Here is a 16,482-nt window from a genome sequence, read left to right on the forward strand (position 1 = left end):
ACCCCTGCAACCGAAAATAATTTTTTCAGAACAATTTGAAATTTTTGAATTTAATTGTTAATAACTTTTTAACGAAGCCTCCATCAACAAATTGGTATTCTTGATTTTCGTCTTATTTTGGCGTCTAGAATCCACGATTAAAATTTTTCCCATGGGTGGCCGAACACCCTTTATATTTCTATCAATTGAAATTTAGTATTAATTTTAGGAGGTTAGATGTATACGAACATCATGATCACCCTGTATAAATATTAGAATATCAATTTGTTGCTAACGACGAATAACGGCGACAAAATAGAAAGTTGCCCGACGTGTTCCTTTTCGTGTTACGGTTATTTTCCGATCGTTCCCTTTGTTATCCGATGATAACATGACTAATTCATGAATACGCGCAAGAAGAGGAATGCAGGAATACCCGTGATGCCCGCGAATTCTCGCATAATTGTTCCGTTGCGCGAATTACAATCACACGGCGTGACGCAATCGTTTAAAACAATACAATTTCGAATACAAAAGGAGTTCGTTAGAAATATGGGCAAAGATTGTGCAAAAATACGGTGCAAATAATGGCAGTTACAAGACAATTATTCGTTCTCGTTCGTCTCGCGTCAGGGATAAAAAAAAAAAAAAAAAAAAACAGACGATTGTGGCGACACATGCCAAGAAATGCGACTAAAAACACGAAAACATTCGTGGAAAACAAGTTTGGCGTCACAGACGATCCCGAATGATCATATTCATCGTTTGGAAAGAATATCCCGAGTACCGAACGAACATAAAACCATTCCGTTGTCAACGTAAAGGTCAATGAAGGACGTGGCACGATTGAGATAATCATTGAATTTCAGTATAGAACTTTATTACAATATATACAATTGCTTGCAAACCGCCGCGTGTCAAACTTTAACGCCACATTTGTCGAAACTAGTCTCTCCGAGCTTGGTCTCCCTAAATCGATCTTCGCGTAACTTTGCACGCACACAAAATAAACGTATTTTAATGGCTCACAACCGACACGACATCTGCAACCTTTTTAATAAAACGTTTCCCTCCTCCTATCGAATTTCGCTATTATGTTTTAAAGTAATGGTTTCCAAATTTCACAGATGGCGCCATATTGTACAAAACGACGAAAAACATACCCTAATAGTTATTAAACTTTGACGACCAATGTATTGATAAAAAGAAGCGTTCAAGTTATCCATATCATTCTATGTTTAAAATTGTATCTCCCTTAAACATTGAAAAACATTACTTTAAAGTGTAAAACATTTTCAATTACGTTATTGCTTCGATAAACAAAAACGCTGCTATAGACTCTCTTAAGGGAGGAACAAGATAGTTTGGACAATTTAATCAGCGTGTTATTTCTCGATATATACCCGCGTGTATCAGTCACTGTAAACAATTAAGAAATTGATATCCACGATAACGTCACTTCCGTTAGATAAAATTTATCACGATAGAAACAGAGTACACATTCAATACGCGTTAATTGATATCTTTTCCGAGCAAACGAAAAAAAAAAACTGTCAAGCACTGTGTTAATAAAAAAAAAAAGATTATACAACGATCATGAACACGTAATGCAAACAAGACAGAGTAAGAGAGGGGGGGGGGGGGAAATAACCGATAAAGCACGTGTTCTACTTTCGAGTCGTGAATCACAGTTGTGGACAAAAGTTAGTGAACCATTATTTTAGAAAAATCTTTTCTACGTTGACTTATTTGTCACAGACAACGGAAATATAAACAGTCGTTTGCAACTGCAATATTTTATCGCGTTACGAATATAGTATAAAAGAGCATGGAATTTTCCACGGACCGTTCGCCGGTTAGGCGAAATTCCTTGGGAAGAGGAGAAGCGAGAACGACCAAACGGATTCGAAGTTCAAGTTACGATCTTGGTCGTCGGTCCCTGTGTTCGTCCACGTGCCGGTCGGTCCTCGCAGCGTGGCAATCGCATGACTAAAAGCACCGAAAAAATAATCATAGGAAAGTATGGGCACAGTCCATATCGGAAGATATTCTTAAAACAAAAGAAATCGATACTAAGGCTCTACAATATCTGTACAGACGTATGTACTATAATTTCAAAGCACTGACATCGTTATATTAATATTGTTAAATGTAACAAAAATAAATATTTAATAAGTCCCTATAAAAATCTATCTTTGGCCGCGTAAGAGTCCGTGGACCGCAGATTAGGTGGGTCCAAGTCATTTGTTTCTCGATAATTTCAATTGTGACATCAGATAATTTATAATTTATTTTTAATGCCGTGTTTAAAAACATATTACCACGAGATATATCGTCAATTTTGAAAGTAATCTGTTATTCGAGGCTCTGAAAAAACATGCTTCCATATCAGATTTTCGTAAAACTTCACGATCATGTTTTTTCTTACGTGAACAAAGATTTAAGGATTGTACGTTACAATGAGAAAATACTTTTCAATCGATCCAAACGCGAAAGTGAAAAATACCTTGGAACGAAGAAAATATGACTTGAACCACTTTCATAATCACCGGCACAATTGTAAGTACAAGTGGCCAAGATCACTATGCAGTAGCAACTTGCTACCATGACCTTTGGCAAGAGCACAAAAAAGCTGGAGGTACGCTGAGAGCAAGGATTGTCGGATCGAACTTCAAAGCGACCATCAAAAGCACGAATTACGTAGAAAGACAAAGGGAATGGTCTGAAAATACGTTTTAAATTAAATTGTTTTGTAACCCTTTCGAAAAAGAAATAAATTTGATCGCACGGCAATTTTCACGGCAGTTTCAACCTAATCAAAGCTTCCTAAACTATTTTTGACCTGATATTTTTAAACTGAACATTTTACAAATGTTCAAACATTAGCTTTACATAGCTATCAACTGATAGTGAAGCACACGAGGAAGCTAGGACTATCATTATGACAATGAGCATGGTAAGCATACGAGATAAAGGTCGAATCTGAACGAACACAATAAGTTGACACTTAAATTTGTTTGCGATAGAAAATGTATTCAAAAGTAAATATTTTCAATCGCGTGACTGAAACAGTGAAATCACACACACGTGACAGCGGCCAATGACGGCTGACTGGCAAAGCGACAGCACCTCGAAGCATTAGAAGTTTGACAAATTCAAAAATTTAGAAAACATTTCTCCACATGCTCGAGTAAGAAGACAATGATCCGACCAAGGGAGAGGATTATTCGATAGGTCGTTACATTAAATGATAATTAACTTACAGCAAATTGTGGAAGACGTATCCCGTAAGAAAGAATTGGATGGGAAGCCAACGGTGATCACAGACATTTTTTTTTGTCCCTTACATCTTCGAAAAGGTGACAAGACTTAAAAATACTCAGTTTGTTCTCCCAAATTCTCGCTTGGACACTATCGACACTGTTGAGACTGTCTCGGAAAAGAAGGGAGCAAGAATTCCAATCCCAATTTTGAATCAATCGGTACAGTAACTCCTCCAGTATTAACTCAACCACCGATTCCTGAAATGTTTACGTCCCCTGTCGACATTCGATATCCTTTGTTGCCCGCCAAACCAAGTACTACGAAGGAATCCAAATTTAAAATTGGAAAACCTAAACTCCATGTATCGGAGATAAAGGTCGCGACGAATGTCGATCGGTCTGACGCTCGACGCAGCCATTTTGACCGTTAATTTCCGTGCAATGCCGCGTGTGTTAGCATACAATGGATTAATCGAGGCGATCAACGGTCAGAATGGCCGAATTATCAACATGTCTCGATGTTTATATTGTAAGGCCCTATGAAGTTGCCGCGACGATGTTTACGACGATCACACCCGGTAGATATAACCTTCAACCCCGGACGATATCCTGTAGACGGTCTCGTCACTTTGCTCTCTGAGTAAGGACGGGTAAACGTGTCCAAAAACACGCAGTAAACCTATATATATGTAGAAAAGGAAACCGACCTTGAAGCCTGACCAACTACAGGGGCTCCAGTTCCCATTCCTCCACGACGTAACAACGACGAAAAGTTCGTTCGAAGCTGACGCGAGGAAGAGAGTCTAATGGAAGCCGCCGTCGAATAAGGATCACATTCTCATAGGTAACGTATCAATAAAACGCCCTATCCTCTTAAACTACTATAATAAATGTGCAAAAGCGAATCACATTATACGTGAAAATTTTATCCCCGCCACTAGGGGAATCAGCCTTGAAATTAGGCACGTTGTCGGACGCCGAGTAGCGTAATACGATCCGGTCGTGAATATCCGCGGAATACTAAGGAAAATGCAAAACCTTTTTATTCCTTGTTTCGTTTGCGTAAAAATTTTTTTAATATATCTCTGACTCTTTCCTGATTAAAATGAGACCAAATACGACGTAATTTGAATAATATTTACGCGTGAGTTCAAAAGAGAATTGCAGGAATTTTTTTTTATAATTTATCGCTTTGATTACAAATCACTGGGGTGATTGGATTCCGGTTATCCGGAGGAACCAGCGACACGAGTTCATGGAAAATCTTTAAGCGACTAGAACACAGCTGTTCTCACGAGAAGTGAGAAGGTTCGACGCTAGAGGGCGTCATAAAAACCCTTTCGACTGTTGCGCGATCGTGACGCGGCGAAGAAACGTTCGTACGAGGCAAACGTTACGTTTCGTTGGCAAGCTTATCGTCGTCTACCATTCGAAACCTAATAATCTTTTTCTATCTATTGCAACGATAAAAATAACGAAGGTGCTAATATTCTAAACTCACGTGACGCTACGTCAACAAGACGTCAAGTCGATCGCGATAACTTTCTCCATGGCTGTTTTCTCGCGGGAATGGTTTCATTAAAATACATCGATTATTTCGCGTTGCGTGCATTGCGATAAGGGACTTAAAAGTCCGTCTCGTTCCTATGTATCGAAGAAGGGTCGAGTATATCGATTATTCCTTGTTATCGGTTAACGTAATCCATCTGTCATAGATCAAGTAGAATTGCACAAGTGCAACGATACACATTCGCACGATACGACTTTTTGACCGATTCCCAGTTATGTTTGCATTTCCGTGGCATGTTCAGCTCTCGAACGCGAACGTATGAATTAATCGATTCACCGTGGTGTGCACAAGCTTTTATATTCACGCCAAGGCAAATCGGTCGTTTGTTGAATCAATTGTTTTGCCGTCTTGCGTAATATTATACGTACCACGGGCATTTTATATGTGCGTGTACGCGATAAAATTATCGTTTTTGACACGCGGTTTTGTCAACGATCGGAACGAAACCGTATTATGCATGAAGTGGAATTAGAATTTTAAATTATCCGCCAACATTTTGGTCAAATCTATGACATAAAACATGAGTTGCGTTTCTTTTTGAATGCGATGAATAAATAAGCGTTGGTTTCGTTTTATAATTTAGATCGATTCACGGTGTTAGTTCGTTTTTATCTCACGTTCGTTAAACGTCCGATGATTCATGGACGGGAACGTATCTCACGAGCGACAGAAGACGACAGAATACCGATACAAGATTTCGAGGAATCGGACGTGACGACGGTAAAGTCAAAACATAATAACATATATCCGTGGCCATCTTGTTGGAATGTAAATAGAAGTATGAAGTAAACGAAGAAAGTAGATGGCAAGAACTAGATGTTCCACCCAAACAAGTTCACCTAAATATCTCATCTATTTGCGATGATACGGAACTGTATCGTTATCAATCTGATAAAATGATCTTACCATCAGGGATCAGCAGAAATAAATACCGGAGTTGCAAATATAATATCGGTTTCGGTTCTCGAAACAGTTGTGGGCGTTGGGAAAGCGTTATAACTGCTATAGTTATATCGATTTTAGCTTATTTCGGTTTCAATTACGGTTCTTCGGAACAGATATATCTGTAACAGCCACTGTTACTGTATAACTGTTTTAATTCAGAACCAATGTATGTATAATAATTTGAGACAGTTATTTTAGGAATCGTTCCAACCGGTGGATAAATATGTAAAGTAATCGAAAATCGTGTCAATACGCGCGTATCTGAGGGTATACACTGAGGGTATATCTGACGGTTATGGTATTTACGTAAGACGCGTGCGCGTGCTGTATGCGCGCACGCATCATCCTTTTGTCAGGTGTCTATGACGTGCGTATACGGCGTGTATTTATTTTTTGTCGATCAAACGTAATGCAAATATAGTAAGTGACGTATACGTAATAGAATAATGTATCGGACATTACGGAAAGAAAGAAATACCATAAGCTGTTCCGCGCATATGGTAAAGCGTTCGTATTAACAAACGTGACCAGACGTCTCGAACGTGGCATGATCCGCCCCATTCTGATAAATTTTCAAGATAAATTTCAATTACAGTTGTCCCTCGAAGTACGCGGTTTTCAAAGTCGCGGTCTTTCCGCCGCTGCGAATGACAACTTTTTACAATTTTTTTTTTTCAACATAAATCCTTCGACGACAGATGCATCAAAATTGAAATAAAACGTGGAAGAAGGATCGACACCGTACAAAAATATTTTAAAAGAAATGCAAAAAGAGATGTATCAAACTAAAATTAGTATATATTTTCACAAAATATAATAAATATACAAATGTATAACGAACGTACGATATTCCTGTGGCCCTTGTATTATGGTTCCCGGTTAACAGAGACATCAATTATGCGGATTTTCGGTTACACGGTACGTCAACGTCCCGAACCCCCGCGTACTTCGAGGGACAACTGTATTGTTTTTATTATCATCTTTTTCATTTGTATATATTTAATAAATATTAAATAAATATTTTTTTTCGTTTCTTTTATAATAGTAACAATCTTATTTAACGTCACAATATGTTTTATTAAGCTTCGCGAAACATCCTTATGTTCGTAAAATGAGTTCGTAAAAAAAAAAAAAAAAGTAACAAACAATATGTTACGGACGATTCCGTACGAGGAAAGGAGGTACGTTTTCAATTCGTGCTGTCCCACGCTGGAATTTGTTTTCCATGTATCTGGTCACATTGGCCTTATTTTAACGCATTGTGGACCGCCTACATTAATTGACGTATTTATTCTTTCAGACGTCACCGAAATTCCATCGTTAAGTAAAAGACGAGTAGCAAAAGTGACAAGTGTACCCCTTCACCCCTCCCCCCCCCCCCCTCCCATAGGACTAAGAAATCGAAGATGCCGACGATGAGAAGAAGTTTCGTTCCCGGTGTCGATCGCGACGCTTCTCTTAAACATCTATTCGCAAGCAATATCTTGTAGTATTTTTAAGCATGGTCCACAATGTGTTAATTGAACTAAGAGAATGAAAGTAAAGCAAGACGAAGAAAAGAAAAAAGAGAACGCGCATCTTTGTCGTCCTCTTTAGTATTTGACTTTCGCCTTAACCTCTTCCGCGACGCCGCCCCACCTGAGCTTATAAACGCGCGATCGCCACTGTATCAGAGGATCTAGAACCGCCTGGAGGAAAAGATAGGGCCTGGTGATCTCGCTGAGCAACCATCCGCAAACGAACTCTAATTTGTTGAACGGCAACGGGCCGTTTTGCACGATGCACAACAACGTCCAGTCCAGCATAAACCACAACAGTATATGTACCAAATAAAAAACAAGCGAGTCCCACTCGAATAGTACGCTCGCCGCCCAGGAAGCACAGGCACCCAACACTAAACACTCTGTCAACGGTTCGAAAACAATAATGGTGGGCAGCATGGCCACCCTGAGCTTCGCCCACCTTCGTAACCTCGCGTGGAAGGAATGCAGCTCGCAGTGGCCGCTGTTCTGCAATGCCGGCTGCGAGGAGACCGTGACGCGCCAGCCGCGGTCGGCCAACGCCTTCGCGTAGAAAAAGTCCTCCGCCAGATACACACCGAACGTTTTCAATCCACCGACCTCGTCTAGGGGCGCCTTCCTCAGCAACGCCGACATCCCCGTGTGACAGTTTATCCGTAGTATATCGGCGGCGAGGTATATCCGTGACTGCACCGTGCCGAAGAATATTTTCTCGTAGACGGCGGCGAAACCCTCGCGGTCGCAGGTGAACGGCATCTGATGCACCAACGCGACATTGTCCGTCATATAATTGACCATGTCCAACAGCGTGTCCTTCTTCATCTTGATACCACTGTCACTGATCAACACGAACTCGTGTTTCGCCGCCTCGTACGCCGGCTGCATATTGTTGATTTTCGGATTCACGCCGACGTTACGGCCGCCGATAAACAGGCTCGAGTCCACTTGCGGATACCTTTCGATCAGTTTACGCACTAGCATCAACACAGGATCCGAGTCGTCCTCGACGCAGAATAACAGTTCGTAACAAGGATACTCCATGGTGAAGAACGTCTCCAAATTGCTGAACAGATTTGGATCTACGCCCATCAAGGGCTTTATGATTGACACGCCGGGCAACGGCGTCTCGTAGGTTGGTACTTGGTTTACTTTACGGTGCAACTTCCAGCGACCGGTTATCAATGCCAGCACATGAAGGATCCACATCGCCGACCAGAATACCATGAAAAATATCGCGAATCCGTAGAGGGTATATATCATGGAGTTCATCTTCGAACAAGGATCCTCGTATCACTCGGAGGTCTAACCTCCCGGGCGGTGGGGGGCTGGCTCCTCTGCTCGCCTCTCACCTCGCCGCGCCGTGTCGTCGCGATTATTATTCGATCCTTTTTCCCTGTCTATCGATCCGAACGACGATCACGAAGCCCGCCATCCATCCGCGCGGAGAGAACGATGTCCGCGGCATCCTCGACGTTCCCGTCGTGCCGCGATCACGATACGCGGCGTTGTATCGTGACGCGTAGGGCCATCGGTGTAGCGTTTTCGACGACTTCCACGGTGCGGCACCGTTTTCACGGCGATCGCAGCAGCAACAACAACAACAACGACGACGACGACGACGACGGATACGCGGCCACCGCTTCCAACACATTCACGCGCTAGCTTCCCTCGCGTTTAAGGAGGGTGGCCGTCCACAACCTTACTGCCGTTCGAAACGCCGGCACGCTGCCGACGACGACCAATCTACCCACGTCCTCTCTCTCTTTCCCTCTTGCACGACTTGTTTCACTTTTATCCGTAACGGACAAGGATCGCCTGTATTCACCGATCACTGACATATACACAACCGAAGCACCCTCTTTGACGCGACGCAGCCACCGAACAATGCTCCCCAATTTTCACCGATGCATTGAACTTCGCCCCTCTCGACGACGCGCCGAACCTCGTTTACTTGCTGTCGTTCTTCCCTCGACGGTCCTCGAACAATGCCCGACGTACACCGTCGTCGTCTCTTCCCCGGGATGGATATTTCCTCTCGGCTCCGTCGCTCGTGACGCATTCGCGGGTCTTTCGCGTTCGATGCCCGGACACCAGGCCTCGAACACGTTCTGCCGCCGATGTTACTGCACGGTTATGTGCCGCGTCCACGGTCAACTTCGACCGACCGTTTCTCTTTCACGACGACGACGCGCCTCCGCGGACTTGCCTCGTTCTGGTTCGCCCGTGGCTACGGCACTGACGTCGCGTGCCGATGCATGTCATATTCGAAGGTTGAACTTTCGAATGAACGAATCAACGCGACGCTCGCGGATAAAGACAATTGTGAGGCGAGGGTCGAATAAACAGCGTACGAATGACCGAACATGCCTCGGCCACACACACTACGACGCACCGCTAACCGTCAACGGGACAACTGGCTGCATGTGATAACCGGCAGCTCGCACGGCCAATTTACACCTATATTCAGAGCGAATGCGTCATCGGCTGCCACAGCCAACTGACACCTCGCGCGCGTAACGCGTTACTTTTATGAAAAATGGAGATGTATTCGCGCCGTGCCGCGGGTTCGATACTCTTAATCAGCGGGAAAGGCGTGTCTTCGTCTAACAAGAAACTGGGCTTTTCATTATCTCAGAATGTTATCTGTTCACCGTCGTTTACACTTGCTCGACTTACGAAATTAGAATTAAATATTGATCGAACCGATCGTTTCGCGTTGCCGTTTCAATAACACGTCAAATAAATTAACGGTTTAACATTATTTCTTATTTCTTTATTTATTCACCGGTACATATTTTTTCAACTGATAATTTTAACGTAAATATTTACGCAACCGTTAGGAAAGCAAATATTCGTATAGTCTACGAAAAGCTACCTACGATTATTATAATACCTACCGTAATACAAGTACATACATACGTACAAGCAAAATGTTATCGCTTCGAGCCAACAAATTTATCGGAAACGTCTTTATCGCATTACTTGAGTCAACCGACCATCGGGTTTACATTTCCGTAAATTGCATTACTGCCACGTGAATCGTACGAGCAAGCGTATCAAGTTTACCGAGAACTAACAGGCATGAAGTGCTTGATATAGACGGTGTGATTATTGATTGTCGCTTTCGGAAAACATGTTCTAAAAACAACTTTGTCCATGACAATACCAAGGGAACGGTATGGAATTAGAATTTCGATCAACCAATTTATCCTTTTTTTATCAAACATACAAAATCCACACGTACGAAAGTTACTCTTTAATCAATCACATAAATAATAATAAATGAAAAATATATTTATATACATATACGGTCGAAGGTAATTATGTTCGGAACTTTTTGAACAAAGGATGTTTATTCGCTGTGGATGAGCTAGGAGCTTTCTTGTACTCGTAGTAAACTGCGTCATCTGCACCGGACATCGACGTCATGTTACCAGCTTTCCGTAGAATCTGGAACAATCGTTTAAATAAAATTTAAAACGCATTCTTTCGAATAATATTCCGTTGATACGATGAATGTTACCGGTCTCGGTCCTTCTCCAGGTATTCTTTCTTCGTCTGCATCCATATCACTAGCAGACAAAACTTGTTGCAACAAATGACCCTGCTCTTCTCGAGTTGCGTACATCAAGTCTGGTTCCTGTTTGAAAAATTAAGCAAATAGGATTTGAATCGTTCTTACAGCAAGTTTGTCGAATTTCAAAATTATATATACCTCGTCCATTCCAGCAAGCTTTGTAATAACTTTATACGCGTATCCTTGGTTCACGAGAAACCGTTGACGCTTCCTCGAGTAGTTCATTTCCATTGTGTCTTGCGACACCAAGGTATAGAAGAATGCATTGTATTCTTCCGCGATGGCTCCTGTAGGAAAAAATATTAATGTTGCAACGTGCGAGACACGTGGAATGCCCCGCTTAACGCACACTGGTTTTTACCTTTTTTAGCTCTTAGAATTCGTCCTAATCGTTGTGCTTCCTGTCGCCGTGAACCGCCATGCGAGGATATTTGAATCAGAACGTTGGCTTCCGGTAAATCGAAAGACGTATCTGCCACTTTGCTCACGAATATCGTATTTACTTTGGTATTGAATTTAAAGTTTTGTAAAATTTGTATCCGTTCGCTCTGAAATTAACATTGAGACGATATCGTGTATTTTTAAGTCGATAGCGTATTTATTTATACATTAGCAATAGATCGATACTGACTTGACTAGTTGGACCGTAGATATACGGTTTATTCATTTTAATGGCATAATGTTTCAAAGCGAAAACATTATCGGAGAAAACGATGGTCTTGTCACCGCGTCTTTCGTGGTACCGTATCAAGTATTGGCAACATCGAAATTTATTAGGATTCATCACATAGAGCAACAGCTTTTTACTCATTTTACAACCAAGATATTCTCTGTAAAATTCTGGCGTCATAGGACACCAAACTTCAGCGCACTGGACTCTCGCGATAAAGCCTCTCTTCTGCAATTCCAACCAGTTGGCCTCGTACAATTTAGGCCCGATCAAAAAGTTCAGATCGGCAATTTTGTCGTCCTCTCGCAACAACGTCGCGGTCAAACCCAATTTACAGTGGGATTGAACGATCGTTAAAACCCTTCTGAACATTTTTGCAGGAATTGTGTGCACCTCTAAAAATGAACGCGTTAACCGATCCGATTAAATAACGATCAAATTAAAATAGATTACCATCTAAGACCATGATTCCCCATTCTTGTTCCTGAAGCCATCGCATGGTTTGCTCCGCCTCCCAAGAACGTTTCTGTGTATGAGTGATCATCGAATACGTGGTAACTAAAATTCCACATCCCATAGGTTTGTCTTTGGCTTCGCTTGTAAATCGACAGATCATCGAATCGTCTGCGGTCGACCACATCTTAAATTGTTGTTTCCATTGTTCTACCGATACTCCGGAATTACACAATACTAATGCACGTTTCCGTACCGTACAACAAGCCGTTACTCCGACTAAACTTTTACCGGCACCTATCAGTATAAAAATTAGGATGTTTTCGATCGAATACATCCATTTCTCTAATTGGCGATGATAACGACGATGACGCTACGCAACTTACCACAAGGTAAAACTATAACGCCGGATCTAGCACGTCCATTTCCGAACATTTTCCTCAAACTCTTTTCCTGATAGGGTCTCAATACAGCCGACGGTTTTAAATCGATACTAACAGTTCAACACGTTTATTTTCCACAAATTCCTCTTTACTTACATAATATATACTTACGTAATTCGAATAATTATACTTACTTTATGTCTGGATTTACGGTGTCGTTACGGAAATCGTATTCTGCTAATAAGGGATGCTCCAGCTCTATACATCTCTTTTGTATGACTTCTATTTTTTCCTGCGGTAAAGTTTCGTTATACTCGAGAATGATTACGCACGTACTTCACGAATCGGAACAGAAGTTATATACCTGATTCACTTCAAAACTGACGGTTTTTAATTCTTGTTCTTCTTCTTCGTCTTCGTCTTCTTTGTCCATTTTATCGTAAAACGTGGTTATATCTTCAGGAACGGTAACTGTTTCCGGTGGAGCTTGTTCAGTTGGTACTTCGGTCGTTTTGGTGATTACGGCTGGAACAGTGGTCGTTGGTTTTACTCCGAACTGCAAGGAAGATCAATCGATATTGCGTTCCGTCGAAAAATCGCTCCACGGATATGTTACTACCTGCGGAAGTTTCGTTTTGCTTTGAATATTTGTAATCATTTCCTCTTTCTCGTCTTCCACGTTCTTTCTCAGTCTGCACTCCTGAATTACCGGATCTTTTAATAACTTTTGTAATACCTCTGGGTAGGGAGATTCGACAAAATATTTGTTGTGTTTTAACACTAGTTTTACCTGCGATAAAAATAAAAATGTTTAAATACTATTTAAGGTACCACATTTTACAAACATTTATGCTTTGTAACTAATTTGTTTACCTTGCCGTACGACAGTGTACACAATTTTATAAACTCTATAATTCCATCAGGGATGCTGGTCTTACTGAGTCTTTTTAAATATTCTACGATATCATGCGTTTGAAGACCAACGCTAACAGCAGCGTACAAGGAATAGGCGGTTAATTTATACTGTGAAGCAAAAGCAGATTATTAATGTTTTTCTGCAAATTTTACTAGACCATAATTTTAAAATTAAGTAGCTTTACCTCGTGTATGTGTTCCGGACGACACACTGGTTCCGAGATAGCGATCAAAAAGTCATGAGCATGTTTATAAACAGGCGAGAAAGACTCTAGAAAAATATGTCCATTTGGCGCCTAAACAAACGATCTTTATTTAAATGATAATCTAATATTGATCTTTCAATGAGAAGGTTAAAAGATGGTATTTAAGATTAATATCCTACCACCCAAAGTGGCCTTGAAATGCAATCTGGCTTTAGAATCATTTGCGAACGATAATCTTTCGCGCCAAACTCGTCTTCTAATGCTGTTTCATCTTGCTTTTCGACGTCATTTTTGGCTGCGTCCGGTATACCTTCAGCTTCGTTATCGTCCAAAGACTCGTCGTCATTATACTCTTCAGGATCCTCTTTACGCTTTTTCCATTTACCTCTATCTGCAAAGACAGACACATACCAGATAACCTTTTGTTCAACCGTAAATATTCATTTACAGGACACGTTACAGAATCTTTTATAAAAGGAAGAAGCTAGTTTCGTAGAGATTACATTTTGCCCAGCTCTAATTTCGTACCGTTGTCTTTTTTGAAACGTTTCGGCGGACCCATTGTTCATTAATAGTCAGTAATGTACTCTATATCGTTGTTGAAGTAAAATTATTAATTCACGTTAACTGCACTTATAATTTCAACTGAACTTAGCAATAGTAACTCTGTGCTCGGCACTGCTCAACTTAAATTGACAGATTGGAACGAACGTAATCAGATAGTTTGATAATCTGATTCGGATCTTCAGCCTCGTTATTGGACGATAGTGGACAAAAGTAACGAGATAATCAAAAAGACATTATTCAACAAATTCGTAAAAGTTTTCATTTTGATTTTTTAATAGTATCTCAATTAAGAAATTTGAGTAAATTTTATTCGATAAAAGTATCGGGTAAATGAGCCTTCTTTAAACTATTTTGCAGGGCCGTTCCTAGTGGGGGTGCAAAAAGTGCCCCCGTAGGCCATTTATTCTGCAAGCTGGAAAAAAAGAAGAGTTCGGGACTTCCAGGACAGATGGTGTTCGCCAAAAAGAGGAATAAAGTTCTGACAAACGTAAATTGAAAATATTACGCGAACGTGTAACAGAAAAGTCCTTTTATTGACAATAGAACCGATTAAAAAAATATAAGAACATATTTCGTATGTCGACGGCAAATAACCTTGAAAGTATGTTCGGCTTTGTTGATGCATGATAAATCTTTCCTATTTCCCAATCGTTCGACATCAGGAAAGTATACTGCCGCTCGCGATAAGAGCTTTCTCGCTGACTAGACTCAAAGAAAAGAGGCAAACTAACGCAGCACCTTGTTCTGCCCATTTTTTATTCTTTTCCCTAAAAATAGTCCAGAAATCGAATTCTATATTATTCAAAAAATTACGTGTATTTGCATCTATATGATACTACATATCGTCTATTTACCAGAAGGATGATCCAAATTTCCTTCCATCGACAGTAACAACGGAACGGAAAAGTTTTCCTTTTCTTTGCGTATCGTAGTGCGGCATTCTCTTTCTGTGCGTTTGCGTCCATTTAAATAATACGGTTTTCGGTAATTCAATATCTGTCGCATAATTATTTCTCAAGAATGCACAGTGCATCAGAACCACATCTTCATCGTCCGATATTTTCCTTTTACCAGACGACTGATCCTCGTCCTGTTTATCCTCGTCTCTCATCGGAGAAACTTGAGATCTGCCTAGCAAACCTTTTTCTTCGAACTCCATTCTCTTCGTACGACAATAATCGCTTAATTCCCATACGTCGCTACAATAACATAAATGTAGTGTGCGATATGACCCACCTAATTTGAGCAATTTCTCGATAAATTTACGTTTCCAGAAGTCGCTCAAACTCCTTCAATTCTTACCATATCTGTTCCAGAGTTTGAGAATTAAGGAATTTTTTGCCTAAAGCTGACTCCTGCTGTTCACGAAGGATATTTTGTATACAGTATTTGGTATTGGAAGGTGGATTGTCGCAATCTACAGCGTACTTAACGTATGCTTTGATTACGTCTTCCATGGGAACTAAACCTTCTTCACGAAATATCGAACAATTCCACTGGGCGGCACGAGCGAGCATCACGCTGCTACACCCAGTTACTTCTTTAAATCTGCAAACAACTATAATTACTTTTAAACTGTATAAATAGCAACATATAAATTACGTTACTAATAATCTGCGGTGAATGTAAGCGCAGTATTACTTAAAAATGTCCGAATATTTCTGTATATCTTTCGAGCCGCCGTTCGCTATAACTGGTATTGAAAGTTTCTCCGAAATTCTCTTTAGAATTTCATTGCGATTTGCGTGCTGCGGTTTTTCATGAACAGTCCGGCCGTGAACTGCTATAGCCGATATACCAGTCGACGCCAGGAGTTCACAAAGTTCTAAAGTTTTGTCTAGGTCCGGTAACACACGAATTTTACACGTTACTGGAATGCTCAAATTATCAACTAATGTCTTCAGAATATTCGTTGCCACCTCTGGAGTCTGTAGAAGAGCAGCTCCCATTTTCCCTACTATAGAAAACAGTTTTGGACATCCCATATTAAGATCTATCCCGGCAACGTCTTGTTCCACCATTTTGGCAACTTGTAAAGCTCTCGTTGCATTGCAAGAACCAATCTGTAAAACTACTTTATCTCGCTCTCTGCTGCAGGTCCGAAAAGTTACCGTGCAATCTGTGTTGTCTATATAGTCAACTGTTTTCAAAACATCTAAAAATAAGTTTATTTAAATAAATTTTTCATTCTTTTTTTTTTTTGCAACCTTATACTATTGATAGTGTCTTACCATTAACGCGTCGAAACGATCGCAGTAATTTCCAGTCTATTAATTCCTCTGTGTATACTATATCTGCACCATAATCAAGTGCAAGAAGGCGCATGGGAAGTGTGCAGATGCGCACCATAGGCGCTAATATAACTTTATTCTCATACGTTAAACGTGTTCGTTCTGACATTGTCGTCGTTTCCTCTGTCATCATATTGCCAATA

At 40.8% G+C, this 16,482-nt stretch overlaps 3 protein-coding genes across 4 annotated transcripts; all 3 read right to left on the minus strand.

The window, feature by feature from the left end:
- Positions 1–244: 244 nt before the first annotated feature.
- Positions 245–9,722, minus strand: Glct (ceramide glucosyltransferase). 2 transcript variants are annotated; one of them, XM_076779128.1, is made up of 2 exons: positions 7,720–9,722; positions 245–1,968 (listed from the first exon to the last, which is right to left on the minus strand). In XM_076779128.1, exons 1-2 carry the CDS (start codon positions 8,544–8,546, stop codon positions 1,836–1,838), a joined length of 960 nt encoding a protein of 319 aa, XP_076635243.1. In that variant the 5' UTR covers positions 8,547–9,722; the 3' UTR covers positions 245–1,835. The 2 variants fall into 2 exon arrangements, with proteins under 2 accessions (XP_076635243.1, XP_076635242.1); XM_076779127.1 differs by lacking the exon at positions 245–1,968 and having other exon boundaries at positions 5,285–9,722.
- Positions 9,723–10,510: 788 nt separating this feature from the next.
- On the minus strand, positions 10,511–14,214 carry Hay (ATP-dependent DNA helicase hay). Its single transcript, XM_076776369.1, has 14 exons — positions 14,010–14,214; positions 13,661–13,872; positions 13,461–13,571; positions 13,234–13,383; positions 12,980–13,150; positions 12,725–12,916; positions 12,555–12,652; positions 12,364–12,470; positions 11,978–12,274; positions 11,486–11,919; positions 11,216–11,402; positions 10,993–11,141; positions 10,801–10,917; positions 10,511–10,727 (listed from the first exon to the last, which is right to left on the minus strand). The coding sequence occupies exons 1-14, from the start codon at positions 14,041–14,043 to the stop codon at positions 10,599–10,601; spliced, it is 2,388 nt and encodes a 795-aa protein (XP_076632484.1). The 5' UTR covers positions 14,044–14,214; the 3' UTR covers positions 10,511–10,598.
- A 346-nt stretch (positions 14,215–14,560) lies between these two features.
- Dus2 (Dihydrouridine synthase 2) lies at positions 14,561–16,472 on the minus strand. Its single transcript, XM_076779126.1, has 5 exons — positions 16,280–16,472; positions 15,690–16,203; positions 15,351–15,596; positions 14,903–15,247; positions 14,561–14,815 (listed from the first exon to the last, which is right to left on the minus strand). Exons 1-5 carry the CDS (start codon positions 16,470–16,472, stop codon positions 14,707–14,709), a joined length of 1,407 nt encoding a protein of 468 aa, XP_076635241.1. The 3' UTR covers positions 14,561–14,706.
- Positions 16,473–16,482: the final 10 nt, after the last annotated feature.

Source organism: Colletes latitarsis, chromosome 11 (assembly GCF_051014445.1).
Source record: "Colletes latitarsis isolate SP2378_abdomen chromosome 11, iyColLati1, whole genome shotgun sequence".
NCBI lineage: Eukaryota > Metazoa > Arthropoda > Insecta > Hymenoptera > Colletidae > Colletes > Colletes latitarsis.